The sequence below is a fragment of the Ambystoma mexicanum genome, chromosome 6q (genome assembly GCF_040938575.1).
Source record: "Ambystoma mexicanum isolate Mex_15411 chromosome 6q, UKY_AmexF1_1, whole genome shotgun sequence".
NCBI classification, from domain to species: Eukaryota; Metazoa; Chordata; class Amphibia; order Caudata; family Ambystomatidae; genus Ambystoma; species Ambystoma mexicanum.
Window position 1 is genome coordinate 1,625,213,181 of NC_090937.1, and position 24,706 is coordinate 1,625,237,886.

Below are 24,706 nucleotides of genomic sequence, written 5' to 3' on the forward strand. Positions count from 1 at the left end.
GGCACGCATGTGTGTGTGATGTCAGCTCGTCTGAGTAAGTGCAGACCAGGTGAATAGGCTTAGCGTCGTTGCTCACCTGTGTAGATGAAGCGTCCCGGTGCACCTTTGCAGAATTGCTTGGACTTATAGGAAAGCGTGACTTCCACCACACCAGGTATGTGCCGCGGCGGCGTCTGCACTCGGATAGCATGAGGCGTTATCAGCTACAGGAGGAGAGGAAGGGAACACCATGAAACCTCTAGAAAGCAGTGATAAAAAACAAATGCATTTGGAGATCCTCAACAACAGAAAACACAGAAATAAGTGGAGTGGGACCTGACCTTCTGCCGTCAACAATCTAGAAACTGTATCCAACGCTTCTCCCGCTCTAGGGCCTCTAGGCCGGGCCTAACCTCGGATATGATCACAGCTCCAAAATGTGACCATCCATAACTGAGGGCCTCAGAACTTGCCCAGGAACTCAACTCTCAGACAATTCTCTACACAGATGATGCAGTCTACAGGCAAGTCACCAAGAGTTCAAAGGGCAGGAATGCTAGAATCAGGAGGGGCAGGATATCATGCCCCAGGGTGTAACATCACTGAACTGACATCAGGCATCCAGCGGACCACATTTAAGTTTCGAGAATAAGGGGGAGCAGGCATCGAACTTGAGAGTACACCCCTGAAATAAAGAATCTTTAAGCATAAGGGAACCAGATCCCTCCATGTCATCAAGGCACTACCTTTCCACTCTTGGTCTTTCATATTTACAAACCAATGCATTCTGGGAGTTGTACTGTTTATGTAACCTTTGTAATCGGGAGAATAGCTCAGTGGCAACATGCTCGCCTTGGAAGCAAGGCGACGTGTAGCAACACAGGTTCGATCCCCAGGTCCCCGCTTAGAAACCCCAGGTATTAAGCGTGATATAAATAACCTATCATATATCAACTACATCCGATTAAGGAAGAGGAATGATCAGAACTGTCTAAGCTGTGTTCTGATGACCTGGTGTCATCTCACGCCTACCCAAGCAGTCCTGCGGTCTCTTCTGACTTTTTATTGTGAGTGACAGAGTCTAAGACCTACCTCGCTCCACACGAGCATCGTGCCGAAGACCACCTGCAGGCCGTCAAAGAAGTTGTCTCCTATCACGATGACGGTGGCCCCTCCAGTGGTCCACCCTTCACTCGGGCTGATGGCCTTGATGCAAGGGGTGGCTGCTTCAGACAGAGAGGAGGAGACACGAAACAAAGATGTGAGTATGATTGCACTCGAAAGAGGACTGGTCACATGGCTGGACAGGAGGTGGGACAGAAGCTTGATGACAGGGCCTGACAGGAGGCGGGACACAAGCCTGGTCACATGGCTGGACAGGAGGATGCACAGAAGCCTGGTCACATGGCTGGACAGAAGGTGGGACAGAAGCCTGGCCAGATGGCTGGACAGGAGGACAGACAGAAGCCTGGTCACATTGCTGGACAGGAGGCGCGACAGAAGCCTGTCACATGGCGGGAGAGAAGCCTGGCCAGATGGCTGGACAGGAGGATGGACAGAAGCCTGGTCACATGGCTGGACAGAAGGTGGGACAGATGGCTGGACAGGAGGACGGACAGAAGCCTGGTCACATGGCTGGACAGGAAGCGGGACAGAAGCCTGGCCAGATGGCTGGACAGAAGGTTGTACAGAATCCTGGTCACATGACTGGACAGGAGGACGGATAGAAGCCTGGTCACATGGCTGGACAGGAAGCGGGACAGAAGCCTGGCCAGATGGCTGGACAGGAGGACGGACAGAAGCCTGGTCACATGGCTGGACAGGAGGACGAACAGAAGCCTGGTCACATGGCTGGACAGGAAGCGGGACAGAAGCCTGGCCAGATGGCTGGACAGGAGGACGGACAGAAGCCTGGTCACATGGCTGGACAGGAAGCGGGAAAGAAGCCTGGCCAGATGGCTGGACAGAAGGTTGTACAGAAGCCTGGCCAGATGGCTGGACAGGAGGACGGACAGAAGCCTGGTCACATGGCTGGACAGGAGGACGAACAGAAGCCTGGTCACATGGCTGGGCAGGAAGCGGGACAGAAGCCTGGCCAGATGGCTGGTCAGGAGGACGGACAGAAGCCTGGTCACATGGCTGGACAGGAAGCGGGAAAGAAGCCTGGCCAGATGGCTGGACAGAAGGTTGCACAGAAGCCTGGTCACATGGCTGGACAGGAGGCAGGACAGAAGCCTGGTCACATGGCTGGACAGATGGCTAGGCTGGTTGTGGATTGAAGGAGTAAATGGTAGTCAAGCAAGAGATAAATGCAGTGTGAAAACAGAAAATTCCAGAGCAGAATAAAATACAGAACAGAAGCGAGAAAGGGAAAAATAGAAAATATTAAGTAATTGTGTAGAGCACAGAGGCGAGAGGAAGAGAAACACAGAGGAAGAGAGAAAGGAAATTGACTATAAGATGACATGAGAAATAATATGGCAGAACAAAGCGCATGGGAGCATGAAACTGTAGGAGAAGCTGAAGGTGACCTATAAAGGAGAGACTGAAAATCAGTTAAGAGAGAAGCATAGCAGCAAAGTGGGATTTAGAAAGAATGAATGGAAGCAATAAAAGCAATGAAAGAGTCAGAAAGGAAGAGAAAAGCAGGAATAATAGCAGACAACAAAGTCAACCAAGAGTAAGAATGAGTGGAACAGAGAAATAGGAAAAGCAAAAGCACATGAGAAATGTTGGGAGTGTAGAAAAAGAGGGGGGAAAGAAAAAAAGAGGGGGGAAAGAAAAAAGAGGGGGTGAAAGAAAAAAAGAGGGGGAAAAGAGAAAAAGAGAAGAGAGGACAAACCTTAACATAGTGTGAAACAGAAAAAGGAAAAGTAGCAGGATTAGAGGAGAGAAGTAAAAACAGAAAACAGGATGAGAAACAGGAAGAGAGTGAGAACATCAAACAGGAAGCATGACAAAGGTAGAGAAATAAGATCGGAGAAGGAAACATAAGAATTAATGGAATTAAGAGAAACGAGTCAAACGTTGGGAGGTGAGACAGAGAAACAGGTGTAAGTGAAAGAAGTGACAAAAGAAGAAAGAGGAAGACAGATAAGATGATCAAAGAACAGGAAGTCAGGGAGACAGCAAGAGAAACTAAGAGTGCTTGAGCAAGAAGACGACCGATTATGAGAGCAGGAAAACCAGGGTAGGAAACCAAAAAGAAGGAGAGAAACTGGAATGAGCGACAAGATAAGACGAGAGGAAGTGGAAAAGGAGGAACAGGTGGAGACCGGGAAATGAAAGCTAGAAAGAGGAAGAGAGATAAGATGAGCAAAGAACAGGCAGGGAGGGAGACAGCAAGAGAAACTAACAATGTGTGAGCGAGAAGAAGTGAGAAACACAGAGAGACCCACTATGAGAGGAAGAAAACCAGGATATGAAAAACAGAAAAGAAGGAGAGAAAACAGAATGGGCGAGATTAGACGAGAGCAAGTAAAAAAGGAAGAACAGAGGAGAACAGGAAGAGAGACCGGGTGATGAGAAGCGAGGAAGACAGATAAGATTAGCAAGGTACAGGAAGTCGGGGAGACAGCAAGAGAAACTAAGAATGTGTGAGCGAGAAGAAGTGAGAAACAGGAAGACCGACTATTAGAGGAGGAAAACCAGTGCAGGAAAACCAAAAAGAAGGCGAGAAACCAGAATGGGCGAGATTAGACAATAGCAAGTAAAAAAGGAGGAACAGGAAGAGAGACCGGGTGAAGAGAAGCAATAAAGAGGAAGAGAGATAAAATGAGCAAAGAGCAAGAAGGCAGAGAGACAGCAAGAGAAACTAACAGTGTGTGAGCGAGAAGAAGTGAGAAGCAGGAAGACAGACTATGAGAGGAGGAAAACCAGGATAGGAAAAACAAAAAAGAAGGAGAGAAACCAGTATGGGAGTGAGTAGACGAGAGCAAGTAAAGAACGTGGAACAGAGGGGAACAGGAAGAGAGACTGGTTGATGAGAAGCGAGAAAGAGGAAGAACGATAAGATGAGCAAAGAGCAGGAAGGCAGGGAGACAGCAAGAGAAACTGAGGATATGAGCGCGAGAAGAAGTGAGGAACACAGAGACCCACTATGAGAGGAGGAAAACCAGAATATGGAAACCAAAAAGAAGATGAGAAACCAGAATGGACAAGATTAGACAAGAACAAGTAAAAGAGGAAGAACAGAGGGGAGCAGGAAGAGAGACCATGTGATGAGAAGCGAGAAAGAGGAAGAGGGATAAGATGAGCAAAGAGCAGGAAGACAGGGAGACAGCAAGAGAAACTAACAATGTGTGAGCGAGAAGAAGTGAGAAACAGGAAGAACGACAATGAGAGGAGGAAAACCAGGATATGATGAAAAAGAAGGAGAGAAACCGGAATGGGCGAGATTAGACAAGAGCAAGTAAAAAAGGAAGAACAGAGGGGAACAGGAAGAGAGACCCGGTGATGAGAAGCGAGAAAGAGGAAGAGAGATAAGATGAGCAAAGAGCAGGAAGACAGGGAGACAGCAAGAGAAACTAACAATGTGTGAGCGAGAAGAAGTGAGAAACAGGAAGAACGACAATGAGAGGAGGAAAACCAGGATATGATGAAAAAGAAGGAGAGAAACCGGAATGGGCGAGATTAGACAAGAGCAAGTAAAAATGGAATAACAGAGGGGAACAGGAAGAGAGACCGGGTGATGAGAAGCGAGAAAGAGGAAGAAAGATAAGATGAGCAAAGAGCAGGAAGACAGGGAGACAGCAAGAGAAACTAACAATGTGTGAGCGAGAAGAAGTGAGAAACAGGAAGAACGACAATGAGAGGAGGAAAACCAGGATATGATGAAAAAGAAGGAGAGAAACCGGAATGGGCGAGATTAGACAAGAGCAAGTAAAAAAGGAAGAACAGAGGGGAACAGGAAGAGAGACCGGGTGATGAGAAGCGAGAAAGAGGAAGACAGATAAGATGAGAAAGGAACAGGAAGTCGGGGAGACAGCAAGAGAAACTAAGAGTGTGTGCGCGAGAAGAAGTGAGAAACAGGAAGACCGATTAAGAGGGGAGGAAAACCAGGGTAGGAAAACCAAAACAAAGGAGAGAAACTGGAATGGGAGAGATTAGACGAGAGCAAGCAAAAAGGGAGGAACAGAGGGAAACAGGAAGAGACACAGGGTGATGAGAAGCGAGAAAGAGGAAGACAGATAAGATGAGCAAAGAGCAGGAAGGCAGGAAGACAGCAAGAGAAACTAACAATGTGTGAGCGAGAAGAAGTGAGAAATAGGAAGACCAACTGTGAGAGGAGGAAAACCAGGATATGATGAAAAAGAAAGAGAGAAACCGGAATGGGCGAGATTAGACAAGAGCATGTAAAAAAGGAAGAACAGAGGGGAACTGGAAGAGAGACCGGGTGATGAGAAGCGAGAAAGAGAAAGACAGATAAGATGAGAAAGGAACAGGAAGTCGGGGAGACAGCAAGAGAAACTAACAATGTGTGAGCGAGAAGAAGTGAGAAACAGGAAGTAAGACTATGAGAGGAGGAAAACCAGGAAATGAAAACAAAAAGAAGAAGAGAAACCAGAATGGGAGAGATTAGATGAGAGCAAGTAAAAAAGTGAGGAACAGGAAGAGAGACCGGGTGAAGAGAGCGAAAAAGAGGAAGAGAGATAAGATGAGCAAAGATCATGAAGGCAGGGAGACAGCAAGAGATTCTAACAATGTGTGAGCGAGAAGAAGTGAGAAACACAGAGACCCACTATGAGAGGAGGAAAACCAGGCTAGGAAAAACAAAATGGAAGAAGAGGAACCAGAATGGGAGATATTAGATGAGAGCAAGTAAAAATGGAGGAACACAGGGAAACAGGAAGAGACACAGGGTGATGAGAAGCGGGAAAGAGGTGGAAGGACATGGCCAGAATAGATTCGATTATAGGTTCTTTATTTCTTTAAACATACATAAATCATGTGTTTATGAGGGGTGTCTACTCTACACTCACAGCCACTGTCCTGTCTCTCAGTCCTGCTGTAGCCCCGAGTCTTACTCCATTGTACCACCCACGCCATTGCAGTGCTCTAGAGGCTCGGTGCCTTCCACAGGCCTCCTAGGCGCTCTATGGCCTGGATCATGAATATTCATGAACTCGCCACTGCAGCAGGTTGGGAGGAGGTGAGATGCATTATGGGCCGGGGTGCACCAGCATGGACTTGCCGGTAGTACACAGCCTGAAGAAGAGAGATACAAATAGAGGGGACAGGAAGTGACGTACCTTCAGTTGGGTCAAGACGGCGCGCCCGGCGGCCATGTTTAGAGTTGTTGTGCACAAACATGTTATCGGAGACTGCGAGGACATGACCGTCCACGTTCACCGTCGTCGACACCACCACCTTGGAGACAAAAACACCACATGAGACTCAGGAGCACAGCGGCCGGCTGTGTCTTCACACCACGCGCGTGGCAGTGCATGGCCTAAAACGAGAGCACTCACAAACCGTCTACATTGTCAGCTCCAAAGAATGAGGACAGAGAAGGACACATGTAATGAATAGGTTTTCAGACCACAGAGCCCTCCCTCTGGAGCATTGGGTATAAAACCAGCCTTCTTTACAGCTTGGTTACAGGGGGTGGTGGATGTGGAAAAAAGGAACTAGTGGTACTCGGGTTGCATCCAAAAAAGAGGGAGTGGGCTGGCCGGACCGATGGCAGGGGGCGGGGGAGGTGGGAAGATGTGCGGGGATGGGTGACCAGGATCACAAACCTTGGCTGAACAGTGAAGCAAGGATTTCAATCCAGTCTGCAGATTGGACCACATCCCTTCCAAGCTTCACTTGGTAAAAATAATTTGGATTTCAAGGTCTACAGTAAAGCACAAATTGCATAGGAAAGCCACATGACAACATGTACATCCTTATAGCAATATGGTAATAATATCATTGTGGCTTTCATTTTACAGCCTGAATGGTAAACTATAAGTCCCAGAATGCAAGATAATGGCAACCCGAAAAGCCTGGTCAACCGAACTGTACTTTTAGTGATTGAAGACCTGCAATAAAAGGCGTGTAATGAACTCAGATAAGATTTGGAGATTCTTTGCAACATACCTCCAGCTCCTTTTTATTCATGATGTTCAAAACAAGTGTTTAATGACATCAAAAGCAACTTTATTGTTTTGCATCTGAAGAGAGTAGACATCATGGATATAAACACATCTTTACACGGGCGCTCTGTGTTGCTCCCTTTAACTATTGCAGACTTGTGAGGTAACTGGTGCTTTGCGGTGTCTTTGAGTTGGAAATGGTCCATCATACATATGAAAGGCTCTGCCTCTGATAAAAAGGAAGGTGTTTGCAGCCTGAGCACCTTACGGACGTGGGGTGTGGGTGTGGTGCCTCGCCGTGACTTGGGAAACTGGCAGTGCTTGAATGTCCAACCTGAGCCGATTCTAGATTTGGCTCGGGAAAAAGAAAAAGCGTCCAAACGCGTTTCTTGATCCTTTGAACTAAAGGCATGTGCTGAAAAAATGAAATGAACTAGTGGTACGGGTATCATTAATCTATATTACACTTCCAGCTCTGGTTACAGGTGAGTCCACCAGCCTACCTTCTAACACAGAGCATTCTCTCGCCATCTACTCACCTGCACGCAGGCATGAAAGAAGTCGAGCATCCCACGGCCAGAGCTGGAAGTGTAACATAAATCAGTGGTACGCCGTACCACTAGCTCTTTTCATCTTTACTGCGCGTACGTTTAGTTCAAAGGCTCAAGAAGGACGCCTTGTCTTTCTCCTGAGCCAAACATAGACTTGGCTCAGGCCGGACACTCAAGCACTGCCCATTTTCCAAGTCTCAGCTCGGCAGACCCACACACACAGCCTATGGGCCGGGTCGTTATGGTGCTCAGGCTGCAAACACATTCCTTTTTATCAGTGGTAGAGCCTTTCATATGCATGACAGAACATTTCCAAATCAAAGAGCTCGCAAAGCACCAGTTACCTTCAGATGTGTGATAGTCAAAGTGAGCAGCACACAGCGCCCAATTAAAGATTTGTTCATATCCATGATGTCTACTCTCCTAATAAGCAAAACAATAAAGTTGCTTTAAGTCACTAAGCAAATGTTATCAGCATCATAGTTAAGAACGTGCTGGACGCCTGTGACACAGAATCTGCACATCTATCTCTGTTTATTACACAACTGCCTTTATTACATGTCTTAAATCACTGAAGGTACCGTGGGGTTAAATAGATGTTTAAGGCTGGTATTACCTTGCATTCTGGGACTTGTAGTTTACCTATTTCGGATGTGCAAAGTAAAGCCCCAATGGTATTCTTTTGGCTTAACATGTTGCTAAAAGGATTTACATGCAGTCATGTGGCTTTATTATGCAAATTATTTTCTGTAAGTAAACTCTATAAGACATTATTACTGTAGACCTTGAAATCACATGTGTATCCTTTCTGCATTTAATGACACATACACTTGGCCCCAATGTACTAATGCTGGCGCAGCGGTAGGTGTAAGAAAGTGTGCAATGTAAACTGAAAATGCAACCAGGATCTCCCGATGCTTGTCTGAAGATATGACACACGTGTTCAGACTCATGGCCACAATGATTCATATCAAACAGCCCGTGATTGGGGCATGCCTGGTCCGGAACGACCATGAAGCGAAAAAAGTGCTATTTAGCGTACGTGCCGGTGGGTGCTGTGAAATACCTGTGCTGTCTATCGTAAGACACTTTGGCTGCCGGAGAGAGAGCTGTGCTCTGTTGTGATGATCTTTGATTCAGGGCTTTAAGTGGGCTGTGGCCCGGCAGTCTCCGAAAACATCACTCAAGGGCTCACAATACCCTCCACAGCCACTTTTCTTTCCGTGTGGGGATTTCAAACATGCACATAGTCTGTGACGTGCCAGTGTCACGTTGCACTGTGCTATTCCATAGGTGTTGGATTGTTTATTTCATTCAATATAAGTGTGTCAAGCAGTCTATTGAATAAAACAAATGGCTTTGTGCCGCTATGACACAGCACAGTGGGATGCGACACGGGCTTGTCAGCAGCAGGGCTCAGGTTGGAATTCCCAGCACCACACAACTAAAAAAAGTAACCCCACAACTTTCCTTTCTTATTGTCCCATGCTGGAGATACTTCAGGCCACATCAGTCATTTAGGCCACACACCCTCGTTGCAGCCCCCTCCCCTCGTTTTCATACTTCACTTAAAGCACTTCTTTGAGTGCTGGAGAGATGGCAGTGCTGCTTATCATAAGAGTCTGTGGGTGCTGGGGAGATGGCAGTGCTGCCTATCATAAGATGTTCTGGGTGCTGGGGAGATGGCAGTGCTGCCTGTCATAAGATGTTCTGGGTGCTGGGGAGATGGCAGTGCTGCCTGTCATAAGATGTTCTGGGTGCTGGGGAGATGGCAGTGCTGCCTATCATAAGATGTTCTGGGTGCTGGGGAGATGGCAGTGCTGCTTATCATAAGATGTTCTGGGTGCTGGGGAGATTGCAGTGTTGCCTATCATAAGAGTCTGTGGGTGCTGGGGAGATGGCAGTGCTGCCTATCATAAGATGTTCTGGGTGCTGGGGAGATGGCAGTGCTGCTTATCATAAGATGTTCTGGGTGCTGGGGAGATGGAAGTGCTGCTTATCATAAGATTTTCTGGGTGCTGGGGAGATGGCAGTGTTGCCTATCATAAGATGTTCTGGGTGCTGGGGAGATGGCAGTGCTGCCTATCATAGGATGTTCTGGGTGCTGGGGAGATGGCAGTGCTGCCTATCATAGGATGTTCTGGGTGCTGGGGAGATCGCGTTGCTGCCTATCATAAAGATGTTCTGGGTGCTGGGGAGATGGCAGTGCTGCCTATCATAGGATGTTCTGGGTGCTGGGGAGATCGCGTTGCTGCCTATCATAAAGATGTTTTGGGTGCTGGGGAGATTGTAGTGCTGCCTATCATAAGATGTTCTGCGTGCTGGGGAGATGGCAGTGCTGCCTATCATAGGATGTTCTGGGTGCTGGGGAGATCGCGTTGCTGCCTATCATAAAGATGTTTTGGGTGCTGGGGAGATTGTGGTGCTGCCTATCATAAGATGTTCTGGGTGCTTGGGAGATGGCAGTGCTGCCTATCATAGGATGTTCTGGGTGCTGGGGAGATCGCGTTGCTGCCTATCATAAAGATGTTTTGGGTGCTGCGGAGATTGCATTGCTGCCTATCATAAAGATGTTTTGGGTGCTGGGGAGATTGTAGTGCTACCTATCATAAGATGTTCTGGGTGCTGGGGAGATGGCAGTGCTGCCTATCATAGGATGTTCTGGGTGCTGGGGAGATCACGTTGCTGCCTATCATAAAGATGTTTTGGGTGCTGGGGAGATTGCATTGCTGCCTATAATAAAAATGTTTTGGGTGCTGGGGAGATTGTAGTGCTGCCTATCATAAGATGTTCTGGGTGCTGGGGAGATGGCAGTGCTGCCTAACATAGGAGTCTGTGGGTGCTGGGGAGATGGCAGTGCTGCCTATCATAAGAGTCTGTGGGTGCTGGGGAGATGGCAGTGCTGCCTATCTTAAGATGTTCTTGGTGCTGGGGAGATGGCAGTGCTGCTTATCATAAGATGTTCTGTGTGCTGGGGAGATGGCAGTGCTGCTTATCATGAGATGTTCTGGGTGCTGGGGAGATTGCAGTGTTGCCTATCATAAGAGTCTGTGGGTGCTGGGGAGATGGCAGTGCTGCCTATCATAAGATGTTCTGTATGCTGGGGAGATGGCAGTGCTGCCTGTCATAAGATGTTCTGGGTGCTGGGGAGATGGCAGTGCTGCTTATCATAAGATGTTCTGGGTGCTGGGGAGATTGCATTGTTGCCTATCATAAGAGTCTGTGGGTGCTGGGGAGATTGCAGTGTTGCCTATCATAAGAGTCTGTGGGTGCTGGGGAGATGGCAGTGCTGCCTATCATAAGATGTTCTGGGTGCTGGGGAGATGGCAGTACTGCCTATCATAAGATGGTCTGGGTGCTGGGGAAATGGCAGTGCTTCCTATCATAAGATGTTCTGGGTGCTGGGGAGATGGCAGTGCTGCCTATCATAAGATGTTCTGGGTGCTGGGGAGATGGCAGTGCTGCCTATCATAGGATGTTCTGGGTGCTGGGGAGATTGCGTTACTGCCTATCATAAAGATGTTTTGGGTGCTGGGGAGGTTGCATTGCTGCCTATCATAAAGATGTTTTGGGTGCTGGGGAGATTGTAGTGCTGCCTATCATAAGATGTTCTGGGTGCTTGGGAGATGGCAGTGCTGCCTATCATAGGATGTTCTGGGTGCTGGGGAGATCGCGTTGCTGCCTATCATACAGATGTTTTGGGTGCTGGGGAGATTGCATTGCTGCCTATCATAAAGATGTTTTGGGTGCTGGGGAGATTGTAGTGCTGCCTATCATAAGATGTTCTGGGTGCTTGGGAGATGGCAGTGCTGCCTATCATAGGATGTTCTGGGTGCTGGGGAGATCGCGTTGCTGCCTATCATAAAGATGTTTTGGGTGCTGGGGAGATGGCAGTGCTGCCTATCATAGGATGTTCTGGGTGCTGGGGAGATCGCGGTGCTGCCTATCATAAAGATGTTTTGGGTGCTGGTGCTGGGGAGATTGCATTGCTGCCTATCATAAAGATGTTTTGGGTGCTGGGGAGATTGTAGTGCTGCCTATAATAAGATGTTCTGGGTGCTGGGGAGATGGCAGTGCTGCCAATCATAGGATGTTCTGGGTGCTGGGGAGATCGCGTTGCTGCCTATCATAAAGATGTTTTGGGTGCTGGGGAGATTGCATTGCTGCCTATCATAAGATGTTCTGGGTGCTGGGGAGATGGCAGTGCTGCCTATCATAGGATGTTCTGGGTGCTGGGGAGATCGCGTTGCTGCCTATCATAAAGATGTTTTGGGTGCTGGGGAGATTGCATTGCTGCCTATCATAAAGATGTTTTGGGTGCTGGGGAGATTGTAGTGCTGCCTATCATAAGATGTTCTGGGTGCTGGGGAGATGGCAGTGCTGCCTATCATAGGATGTTTTGGGTGCTGGGGAGATCGCGTTGCTGCCTATCATAAAGATGTTTTGGGTGCTGGGGAGATGGCAGTGCTGCCTATCATAGGATGTTCTGGGTGCTGGGGAGATTGCGTTGCTGCCTATCATAAAGATTTTTTGGGTGCTGGGGAGATTGCCTTGCTGCCTATCATAAAGATGTTTTGGGTGCTGGGGAGATTGTAGTGCTGCCTATCATAAGATGTTCTGGGTGCTGGGGAGATGGCAGTGCTGCCTATCATAGGATGTTCTGGGTGCTGGGGAGATCGCGTTGCTGCCTATCATAAAGATGTTTTGGGTGCTGGTGCTGGGGAGATTGCATTGCTGCCTATCATAAAGATGTTTTGGGTGCTGGGGAGATTGTAGTGCTGCCTATCATAAGATGTTCTGGGTGCTGGTGAGATGGCAGTGCTGCCTATCATAGGATGTTCTGGGTGCTGGGGAGATCGCGTTGCTGCCTATCATAAAGATGTTTTGGGTGCTGGTGCTGGGGAGATTGCATTGCTGCCTATCATAAAGATGTTTTGGGTGCTGGGGAGATTGTAGTGCTGCCTATAATAAGATGTTCTCGGTGCTGGGGAGATGGCAGTGCTGCCTATCATAGGATGTTCTGGGTGCTGGGGAGATCGCGTTGCTGCCTATCATAAAGATGTTTTGGGTGCTGGGGAGATTGCATTGCTGCCTATCATAAAGATGTTTTGGCTGCTGGGGAGATGGCAGTGCTGCCTATCATAAGATGTTCTGGGTGCTGGGGAGATGGCAGTGCTGCCTATCATAGGATGTTCTGGGTGCTGGGGAGATCGCGTTGCTGCCTATCATAAAGATGTTTTGGGTGCTGGGGAGATTGCATTGCTGCCTATCATAAAGATGTTTTGGGTGCTGGGGAGATTGTAGTGCTGCCTATCATAAGATGTTCTGGGTGCTGGGGAGATGGCAGTGCTGCCTATCATAGGATGTTTTGGGTGCTGGGGAGATCGCGTTGCTGCCTATCATAAAGATGTTTTGGGTGCTGGGGAGATGGCAGTGCTGCCTATCATAGGATGTTCTGGGTGCTGGGGAGATTGCGTTGCTGCCTATCATAAAGATGTTTTGGGTGCTGGGGAGATTGCATTGCTGCCTATCATAAAGATGTTTTGGGTGCTGGGGAGATTGTAGTGCTGCCTATCATAAGATGTTCTGGGTGCTGGGGAGATGGCAGTGCTGCCTATCATAGGATGTTTTGGGTGCTGGGGAGATCGCGTTGCTGCCTATCATAAAGATGTTTTGGGTGCTGGGGAGATGGCAGTGCTGCCTATCATAGGATGTTCTGGGTGCTGGGGAGATTGCGTTGCTGCCTATCATAAAGATGTTTTGGGTGCTGGGGAGATTGCCTTGCTGCCTATCATAAAGATGTTTTGGGTGCTGGGGAGATTGTAGTGCTGCCTATCATAAGATGTTCTGGGTGCTGGGAAGATGGCAGTGCTGCCTATCATAAGAGTCTGTGGGTGCTGGGGAGATTGCAGTGTTGCCTATCATAAGAGTCTGTGGGTGCTGGTGAGATGGCAGTGCTGCCTATCATAAGATGTTCTGGGTCCTGGGGCGATGGCAGTGCTGCCTATCATAAGATGTTCTGGGTGCTGCGGAGATTGCATTGCTGCCTATCATAAAGATGTTTTGGGTGCTGCGGAGATTGTAGTGCTGCCTATCATAAGATGTTCTGGGTGCTTGGGAGATGGCAGTGCTGCCTATCATAGGATGTTCTGGGTGCTGGGGAGATCGCGTTGCTGCCTATCATAAAGATGTTTTGGGTGCTGCGGAGATTGCATTGCTGCCTATCATAAAGATGTTTTGGGTGCTGGGGAGATTGTAGTGCTACCTATCATAAGATGTTCTGGGTGCTGGGGAGATGGCAGTGCTGCCTATCATAGGATGTTCTGGGTGCTGGGGAGATCGCGTTGCTGCCTATCATAAAGATGTTTTGGGTGCTGGGGAGATTGCATTGCTGCCTATAATAAAAATGTTTTGGGTGCTGGGGAGATTGTAGTGCTGCCTATCATAAGATGTTCTGGGTGCTGGGGAGATGGCAGTGCTGCCTAACATAGGAGTTTGTGGGTGCTAGGGAGATGGCAGTGCTGCCTATCATAAGAGTCTGTGGGTGCTGGGGAGATGGCAGTGCTGCCTATCTTAAGATGTTCTTGGTGCTGGGGAGATGGCAGTGCTGCTTATCATAAGATGTTCTGTGTGCTGGGGAGATGGCAGTGCTGCTTATCATGAGATGTTCTGGGTGCTGGGGAGATTGCAGTGTTGCCTATCATAAGAGTCTGTGGGTGCTGGGGAGATGGCAGTGCTGCCTATCATAAGATGTTCTGTATGCTGGGGAGATGGCAGTGCTGCCTGTCATAAGATGTTCTGGGTGCTGGGGAGATGGCAGTGCTGCTTATCATAAGATGTTCTGGGTGCTGGGGAGATTGCATTGTTGCCTATCATAAGAGTCTGTGGGTGCTGGGGAGATTGCAGTGTTGCCTATCATAAGAGTCTGTGGGTGCTGGGGAGATGGCAGTGCTGCCTATCATAAGATGTTCTGGGTGCTGGGGAGATGGCAGTACTGCCTATCATAAGATGTTCTGGGTGCTGGGGAGATGGCAGTGCTTCCTATCATAAGATGTTCTGGGTGCTGGGGAGATGGCAGTGCTGCCTATCATAAGATGTTCTGGGTGCTGGGGAGATGGCAGTGCTGCCTATCATAGGATGTTCTGGGTGCTGGGGAGATTGCGTTACTGCCTATCATAAAGATGTTTTGGGTGCTGGGGAGATTGCATTGCTGCCTATCATAAAGATGTTTTGGGTGCTGGGGAGATTGTAGTGCTGCCTATCATAAGATGTTCTGGGTGCTTGGGAGATGGCAGTGCTGCCTATCATAGGATGTTCTGGGTGCTGGGGAGATCGCGTTGCTGCCTATCATACAGATGTTTTGGGTGCTGGGGAGATTGCATTGCTGCCTATCATAAAGATGTTTTGGGTGCTGGGGAGATTGTAGTGCTGCCTATCATAAGATGTTCTGGGTACTTGGGAGATGGCAGTGCTGCCTATCATAGGATGTTCTGGGTGCTGGGGAGATCGCGTTGCTGCCTATCATAAAGATGTTTTGGGTGCTGGGGAGATGGCAGTGCTGCCTATCATAGGATGTTCTGGGTGCTGGGGAGATCGCGTTGCTGCCTATCATAAAGATGTTTTGGGTGCTGGTGCTGGGGAGATTGCATTGCTGCCTATCATAAAGATGTTTTGGGTGCTGGGGAGATGGCAGTGCTGCCTATCATAGGATGTTCTGGGTGCTGGGGAGATCGCGTTGCTGCCTATCATAAAGATGTTTTGGGTGCTGGGGAGATTGCATTGCTGCCTATCATAAAGATGTTTTGGCTGCTGGGGAGATGGCAGTGCTGCCTATCATAAGATGTTCTGGGTGCTGGGGAGATGGCAGTGCTGCCTATCATAGGATGTTCTGGGTGCTGGGGAGATCGCGTTGCTGCCTATCATAAAGATGTTTTGGGTGCTGGGGAGATTGCATTGCTGCCTATCATAAAGATGTTTTGGGTGCTGGGGAGATTGTAGTGCTGCCTATCATAAGATGTTCTGGGTGCTGGGGAGATGGCAGTGCTGCCTATCATAGGATGTTTTGGGTGCTGGGGAGATCGCGTTGCTGCCTATCATAAAGATGTTTTGGGTGCTGGGGAGATGGCAGTGCTGCCTATCATAGGATGTTCTGGGTGCTGGGGAGATTGCGTTGCTGCCTATCATAAAGATGTTTTGGGTGCTGGGGAGATTGCCTTGCTGCCTATCATAAAGATGTTTTGGGTGCTGGGGAGATTGTAGTGCTGCCTATCATAAGATGTTCTGGGTGCTGGGGAGATGGCAGTGCTGCCTATCATAAGAGTCTGTGGGTGCTGGGGAGATTGCAGTGTTGCCTATCATAAGAGTCTGTGGGTGCTGGTGAGATGGCAGTGCTGCCTATCATAAGATGTTCTGGGTGCTGGGTGCGATGGCAGTGCTGCCTATCATAAGATGTTCTGGGTGCTGGGGAGATGGCAGTGCTGCCTATCATAAGATGTTCTGGGTGCTGAGGAGATGGCAGTGCTGCCTATCATAGGATGTTCTGGGTGCTGGGGAGATGGCATTGCTGCCTATCATAGGATGTTCTGGGTGCTGGGGAGATTGCATTGCTGCCTATCATAAAGATGTTTTGGGTGCCGGGGAGATTGTAGTGCTGGCTATCATAAGATTTTCTGGGTGCTGGGAAGATCGCAAAGCTGTCAAGCTGAAGGATATTGTTTTTCAAAATGGCTGGGGGTGCCTTCTACTTCATCTATGAATACTTAAATACTGATAGAACTGTGCAGAATGTGCACACGGCTTCTAAGAGCTGGAGAGGTTGTTGTATTCCACACAGTGCACTGTTTGTGAGTTTCGAGAGATATCAGTGCTGTCCTGGCTCTGGGATGAGCAAGCATGATCTGTGCTATGCCTAGGAGGAGTGAGTGGGACATGGGGTGATGCCAACATGTTATTTTGTTATGTTATTTGGCATTTATATAGCGCCTCGTGTATCATTGGTATGACCTCAAAGCGCTGGTAGGTTGAACGCCCTCAGGAACCATAGTTCAAGTCAGTAGAGAGAGTAGAGAGAGAGAGAGAGTTGTATGTTGCGTGGGTTTAGGCGCTGGAGGCTGTAGGCCGGGCTATGGAGGGGCAGTTTTACTGTACTCCTGTGCTCTGGGGTGATATCTGTTGTGCTCTGCGGTGTGTCTATGGGCATAGATGGGGTAGATTGGCTGCTTGCAAGGCAGGTGCTTGTTAGAAAGAGGGGTCCCTGGTGGTGTAAAGAGATGCCTGCCCCCCACCCCCTCACCCCCATCTATAACGACCGTGAACGCTCTGTGGGGCTAGGGGAAGAAGAACAAACTCCATAATACCGGACAATGCGAGCAGGTGTTGCGGGGGTGTCCCCCGCTCCATTTATTCCGCATTATGGGTTCGGGGGTTGCAGGAGTGGTCCCCGCTTCCACAACATGGAAAGCAGGGGGAAATATAAAAAGTAAAAAAACTGACCGTGCGGCAGAAGGTCTGCCCCGCAATGGGGGAAACAGACACGGGTAAGTAAAATAGGTAAGTGCACCTCACCTTATATAGGGGTTCAGGGGTGATGGGTAGGGGGGGTGCGGGAAAGGATGGTCTACATGATTTCTGCGCAGTTTTCGAATTCTGAATTTTCTGATTCGAGGTTTTCGGCACCGCAATAATCCAGGAGGTCCATCCGGTTATCCTGTCTGTAAACCGCTGCATAACACACTCGTGGGCCCCGCCCACAGAGAGGGAAGATCTCCTCCCCACGCGCTGGAGAGTCTCTGGACTGGTCCCATTTCTTTCTCAGGTCTTCCTATTGGCAGATAGAATTGCGAGGGAAAGGGGAAGGAGACTAGAGACAGCATTAACAGGACTCTTAGCTTCAAGGCGCTCTAATGAATAGGAAGGAAGGGCTGTGTAGAGGAGAAGGGCAAGGAGAGGCGCAAAGGAGACCGCTACCCAAAAGAGACAGAGGGGTTGTGCTCAGATTCAAGGGTAAAAGAGAGAGGAGGATTTAAAAGGGCCTTGTTACTCCCAATGTAGCGCTTAGAAGTGGATTTAAACTTTGCCTGAGCCTGGCTGATACTGAAAGGACTTTCAGAAGTCATATGCTGCACAAGGCTGCTTAAAAGGAGAGAATGAACGACAAGCAAGGAGGGAAGGAAGAGTGACTAGGGGCGTTATAGTATGGTGGCAGCCTGCCCACGAACACTATTTATATATTGGCAAAGGGCAATGGGCATGCATATGGCACTGAAAGCTTCGAAGCACCGGAATAGGGAATCGAACCCTGGTGCACAGCATCCCATGTTCCCAAGGTGAGCGTGCTCGCCCGGGGCTATGGGCAGCACCAGCCGAGTGCCAGAAATCAGGGGGCGAGTTGGGCATGGATGAAAGCAAGAGGAAGGGGCTTGAGGAATCGGGGGGGGGGCATTGAGAGGCATCCCAGGGCCTGCCAGCAAGGGTCCATTAAAGCAAGCATCTCTGCACTCCTTCCCCTCTTACTGACAGGCCCTGTTCTCTTGCTCACTTGAGAACAGGGTGCATTAAAGCAAGGATCTGTGCACTCCTTCCCCTCTTACTGACAGACCCCTCCTACTGACAGGCCCTGTTCTCTTGCTCACTTGAGAACAGGGTCCATTAAAGCAAGGATCTGTGCACTCCTTCCCCTCTTTCTGACAGGCCCTGTTCTCTTGCTCACTTGAGAACAGGGTGCATTAAAGCAAGGATCTGTGCACTCCTTCCCCTCTTACTGACAGGCCCCTCTTACTGAAAGGCCCTGTTCTCTTGCTCACTTGAGAACAGGGACCATTAAAGCAAGGATCTGTGCACTCCTTCCCCTCTTACTGACAGGCCCTGTTCTCTTGCTCACTTGAGAACAGGGTCCATTAAAGCAAGGATCTGTGCACTCCTTCCCCTCTTACTGACAGGCCCCTCTTACTGACAGGCCCTGTTCTCTTGCTCACTTGAGAACAGGGTCCATTAAAGCAAGGATCTGTGCACTCCTTCCCCTCTTTCTGACAGGCCCTGTTCTCTTGCTCACTTGAGAACAGGGTGCATTAAAGCAAGGATCTGTGCACTCCTTATCCTCTTACTGACAGGCCCTGATCTCTTGCTCACTTGAGAACAGGGTCCATTAAAGCAAGGATCTGTGCACTCCTTATCCTCTTACTGACAGGCCCTGATCTCTTGCTCACTTGAGAACAGGGTCCATTAAAGCAAGGATATATGCACTCCTTCCTCTCTTACTGACAGGTCATGTTCTCTTGCTCACGTGCTTTCCCTCTTTCCTGCACCCCCTCCCTGTATCAGGGCTCTTCTTTCCCCTGTTCTCAGCAGCCTTCCTCTTCTAGTCCCCATCATGCATTTGGAGGGTGCCGGAAGCATAAACACTGTGCATGCAGCCACCACAAGACACAGCTAGTTTTAATGTTTCCATACTATGTACATCTCCCACATCTTCTTTCAACGCAGTCAGAGTTGTGAATGTTAGCAGCTGCCACACCTGGACAGAGTTGTGAATGTTAGCAAGTGCCACACCTGGACAGGTTGTGAATGTTAGCAAGTGCCACACCTGGACAGAGTTGTGAATGTTAGCAGCTGCCACACCTGGACAGAGTTGTGAATGTTAGCAGCTGCCACACCTGGACAGAGTTGTGAATGTTAGCAAGTGCCACACCTGGACAGAGTTGTGAATGTTAGCAGGTGCCACACCTGGACAGAGTTGTGAATGTTAGCAGCTGCCACACCTGGACAGAGTTGTGAATGTTAGCAGCTGCCACACCTGGACAGAGTTGTGAATGTTAGCAAGTGCCACACCTGGACAGGTTGTGAATGTTAGCAAGTGCCACACCTGGACAGAGTTGTGAATGTTAGCAAGTGCCACACCTGGACAGAGTTGTGAATGTTAGCAAGTGCCACACCTGGACAGAGTTGTGAATGTTAGCAAGTGCCACACCTGGACAGGTTGTGAATGTTAGCAAGTGCCACACCTGGACAGAGTTGTGAATGTTAGCAAGTGCCACACCTGGACAGGTTGTGAATGTTAGCAAGTGCCACACCTGGACAGAGTTGTGAATGTTAGCAGGTGCCACACCTGGACAGAGTTGTGAATGTTAGCAAGTGCCACACCTGGACAGGTTGTGAATGTTAGCAAGTGCCACACCTGGACAGAGTTGTGAATGTTAGCAAGTGCCACACCTGGACAGAGTTGTGAATGTTAGCAGCTGCCACACCTGGACAGAGTTGTGAATGTTAGCAAGTGCCACACCTGGACAGGTTGTGAATGTTAGCAAGTGCCACACCTGGACAGAGTTGTGAATGATAGCAGCTGCCACACCTGGACAGGTTGTGAATGTTAGCAAGTGCCACACCTGGACAGGTTGTGAATGTTAGCAAGTGCCACACCTAGACAGAGTTGTGAATGTTAGCAGGTGCCACACCTGGACAGAGTTGTGAATGTTAGCAAGTGCCACACCTGGACAGAGTTGTGAATGTTAGCAAGTGCCACACCTGGACAGAGTTGTGAATGTTAGCAAGTGCCACACCTGGACAGAGTTGTGAATGTTAGCAAGTGCCACACCTGGACAGAGTTGTGAATGTTAGCAGCTGCCACACCTGGACAGAGTTGTGAATGTTAGCAAGTGCCACACCTGGACAGGTTGTGAATGTTAGCAAGTGCCACACCTGGACAGAGTTGTGAATGTTAGCAGATGCCACACCTGGACAGAGTTGTGAATGTTAGCAAGTGCCACACCTGGACAGAGTTGTGAAAGTTAGCGGGTGCCACACCTGGACAGAGTTGTGAATGTTAGCAGATGCCACACCTGGACAGAGTTGTGAATGTTAGCAAGTGCCACACCTGGACAGGTTGTGAATGTTAGCAAGTGCCACACCTGGACAGGTTGTGAATGTTAGCAGGTGCCACACCTGGACAGGTTGTGAATTTTAGCAGATGGCACACCTGGACAGATTGTGAATGTTAGCAAGTGCCACACCTAGACAGAGTTGTGAATGTTAGCAGGTGCCACACCTGGACAGAGTTGTGAATGTTAGCAAGTGCCACACCTGGACAGGTTGTGAATGTTAGCAAGTGCCACACCTGGACAGGTTGTGAATGTTAGCAGGTGCCACACCTGGACAGGTTGTGAATGTTATCAGGTGCCACACCTGGACAGAGTTGTGAATGTTAGCAAGTGCCACACCTGGACAGGTTGTGAATGTTAGCAGGTGCCACACCTGGACAGAGTTGTGGATGTTAGCAAGTGCCACACCTGGACAGGTTGTGAATGTTGGCAGATGCCACACCTGGACAGATTTGTGAATGTTAGCAGGTGCCACACCTGGACAGAGTTGTGAATCTTAGCAGGTGCCACACCTGGATAGGTTGTGAATCTTAGCAGATGCCACACCTGGACAGATTTGTGAATGTTAGCAGGTGCCACACCTGGACAGAGTTGTGAATGTTAGCAAGTGCCACACCTGGACAGGTTGTGAATGTTATCAGGTGCCACACCTGGACAGAGTTGTGAATGTTAGCAAGTGCCACACCTGGACAGGTTGTGAATGTTAGCAGGTGCCACACCTGGACAGAGTTGTGGATGTTAGCAAGTGCCACACCTGGACAGGTTGTGAATGTTGGCAGATGCCACACCTGGACAGGTTGTGAATGTTAGCAAGTGCCACACCAGGACAGGTTGTGAATGTTAGCAGGTGCCACACCTGGACAGGTTGTGAATGTTAGCAAGTACCACACCTGGACAGGTTGTGAATGTTAGCAGGTGCCACACCTGGACAGGTTGTGAATGTTAGCAAGTGCCACACCTGGACAGGTTGTGAATGTTAGCAAGTGCCACACCTGGACAGGTTGTGAATGTTAGCAGCTGCCACACCTGGACAGGTTGTGAATGTCAGCAAGTGCCACACCTGGACAGGTTGTGAATATTAGCAGCTGCCACACCTGGACAGGTTGTGAATGTTAGCAGCTGCCACACCTGGACAGAGTTGTGAATGTTAGCAGGTGCCACACCTGGACAGAGTTGTGAATGTTAGCAGGTGCCACACCTGGACAAAGTTGTGAATGTTAGCAAATTCCACACCTGGACAGGTTGTGAATGTTAGCAAGTGCCACATCTGGACAGGTTGTGAATGTTAGCAAGTGCCACACCTAGACAGGTTGTGAATGTTAGCAGCTGCCACACCTGGACAGGTTGTGAATGTTAGCAGGTGCCACACCTGGACAGGTTGTGAATGTTAGCAAGTGCTGCACCTGGACAGGTTGTGCATGTTAGCAGGTGCCGCACCTGGACAGGTTGTGAATGTCAGCAAGTGCCACACCTGGACAGGTTGTGAATGTTAGCAAGTGCCACACCTGGACAGGTTGTGAATGTTAGCAGGTGCCACACCTGGACAGGTTGTGAATGTTTGCAAGTGCCACACCTGGACAGGTTGTGCATGTTAGCAGGTGCCACACCTGGACAGGTTGTGAATGTCAGCAAGTGCCACACCTGGACAGGTTGTGAATGTTAGCAAGTGCCACACTTAGATAGAATTGTAAACATTAGCTGCATCTCAGCCATTCTACAGGACTCTCAAATATAGGGCTTACCTCCATCTGTCTATTATATGGTGAAACTTAGTGCATTATGAAACCTGGGCCTTTCTCCCACTATACAGAACTCTCAAATCTAGGTATAGCCTCCATCGTTTCCTACTATATGGTGAAACGCAATGTATTATGAAACCTAGGTCTCTAAACCGCTTGCAGGACACTCAGAACTAGGTGTGGCCTACATCTTTGTCTACTGTATGGTGAAACGTAGTGTATTGTGAGACTTAGGCCTCTTCCCCACCATACAGGATTATCAAATCAAGGCATGTAGCCATACTGCGAAGATGAGCTGCAAAACATGTAAGCCACTAAACAAAAAGTTCAACATTACTGCATACTCAACTCACACAAAACTCACATAACCACCTCTTGCGCACCAAGCCTCTTGCACTTCACCACACTGCAACAATAAACAAACAACACATAAGCCGCACCAACAGCACATGAGGACTGACATCGATCCAATACTCGCAACAAAGCTCAGCGCACAGTGTAAAGCGAACTGAAGCTGCCAACAGGACACCACTTCTCTCACTATCCTACTCCCTCTTCACCTTACTAACACACCGCGCCTTCTGGTTTGCAGACCTGCATGAGCGCCTGGGGACCAATTCAGTTGTTGGACGGTACAAATAACTTTAACATTAACATTAACCCACATCTCCCCCTCATTGACACATTCATAAGCATAAAGAAGATATTGTGTTGTGTCTGTGCTGTCTGTGCTGTATCTCCCACTCCAGGCCTTATTTCTGCTTCACCTCTCCTCACAGCACACAATATTTAAAAGCGCAAAATATTTTTTTTTAAAAAACACTGTCAATGTCCATTAAATTGACAACAAATGCAACCATTTTCAATTAAGGAGACCCGCTGGGGTTCTGGTGCACTATATAGCCTATGCTAATCAATCAGTCCATCAAGGCTCACCTTTCATTTTCATTTTTTGGCAAGTCCAGAAGCGTACAACAAAATTAGTGACTGGGGGCACAGCTGTAAGGCAAATCTAAGGAGTGGCTGGGGGCACAGCTGTAAGGCAGATCTAAGGAGTGGCTGGGGGCACAGCTGTAAAGCAGATCTAAGGAGTGGCTGGGGGCACAGCTGTAAGGCAGATCTAAGGAGTGGCTGGGGGCACAGCTGTAAGGCAGATCTAAGGAGTGGCTGGGGAGACAGCTCTAAGGCACATCTAAGGAGTGGCTGGGGGCACAGCTGTAAGGCAGATCTAAGGAGTGGCTGGGGACAGAGCTCTAAGGAGTGGCTGGGGACAGAGCTCAAAATCAGATCTAAGGAGTGACTGGGGACATAGCTCTAAAGCACATCTAAGGAGTGGCCGGGGACACAGCTCTAAGGCAGATCTAAGGAGTGACTGGGGACACAGTTCTAATGAGTGACTGGGTACATAGCTCGGAATCAGATCTAAGGAGTGACTGGCGACACAGCTCTAAGGCGGATCTCAGGAGTGATTGGGATCATAGCTCTAAGATAGATCTAAGGAGTGACTGGGGACACAGCTCTAAGACAGATCTAAGGAGTGACTGGGGAAACAGCTCTAAGGCAGATCTAACAAGTGACTGGGGAAAAAGCTCTAAGGCAGATCTAAGGAGTGACCGTGGACACAGCTATAAGGCAAATCTAAGGAGTAGCTGGGACACAGCTCTAAGGCAGATCTAAGGAGTGACTGGGGAAACAACTCGAAGGCAGATCTAAGGAGTGACTGGGGAAACAGCTCTAAGGCAGATCTAAGGAGTGACTGGGGCACAGCTCTATGGCAAATCTAAGGAATAGCAGGGAAACAGCTCTATGGCAGATCTAAGGAGTGGCTGGGGAACAGCTCCATGGCAAATCTAAGGAGTAGCTGTGACACAGCTCTAAGGCAGATTTAAGGAGTGACTGGGGAAACAGCTGTAAGGCAGATCCAAGGAGTGACTGGAGACACAGCTCTAAGGTGGATCTAAGGAGTGACTGGGGACATAGCTCTAAGACAGACCTAAGGAGTGACTGGGGACACTCCTCTAAGCCAGATCTAACTAGTGACTGTGGAAACAGCTCTGAGGCAGATCTAAGGAGTGACTGGGGCACCACAGCTCTATTGCAAATCTAAGGAGTAGCTGGGACACAGCTCTAAGGCAGATCTAAGGAGTGACTGGGGCACGGCCCTATGGCAAATCTAAGGAGTAGCTGGGACACAGCTCTAAGGCAGATCTAAAGAGTGACTGGGGACCCAACTCTAAGGCAGATCTAACAAGTGACTGGGGAAACAGCTCTAGGGCAGATCTAAGGAGTGAATGGGGCACAGCTCTATGGCAAATCTAAAGAGTAGCTGGGACACAGCTCTAAGGCAGATCTAAGGAGTGACTGCGGCACAGCTCTATGGCAATCTAAGGAGTAGCTGGGACACAGCTCTAAGACAGATCTAAGGGGTGACTGGGGCTCAGCTCTAAGGCAAATCTAAGGAGTGACTGGGGAAACAACTCGAAGGC

The 24,706-nt window shown here is 49.0% G+C and overlaps 1 protein-coding gene across 4 annotated transcripts in view; it reads right to left on the bottom strand.

Annotated features, from left to right (window-relative positions):
* Positions 1 to 24,706, bottom strand: part of LOC138516922 (transcription factor COE3-like) — a 550,133-nt gene that overhangs the window by 135,752 nt on the left and 389,675 nt on the right. For 3 of the 4 annotated variants that reach the window (XM_069632383.1, XM_069632384.1, XM_069632381.1), the window contains exons 8-10: positions 6,231 to 6,348; positions 1,072 to 1,205; positions 77 to 203 (exon numbers count right to left, since the gene is read on the bottom strand). In XM_069632383.1, coding sequence (XP_069488484.1) covers positions 77 to 203; positions 1,072 to 1,205; positions 6,231 to 6,348 — 379 coding nt within the window. The remainder of the gene's footprint in view (positions 1 to 76; positions 204 to 1,071; positions 1,206 to 6,230; positions 6,349 to 24,706) is intronic. The other variant, XM_069632382.1, reaches the window with a different exon arrangement.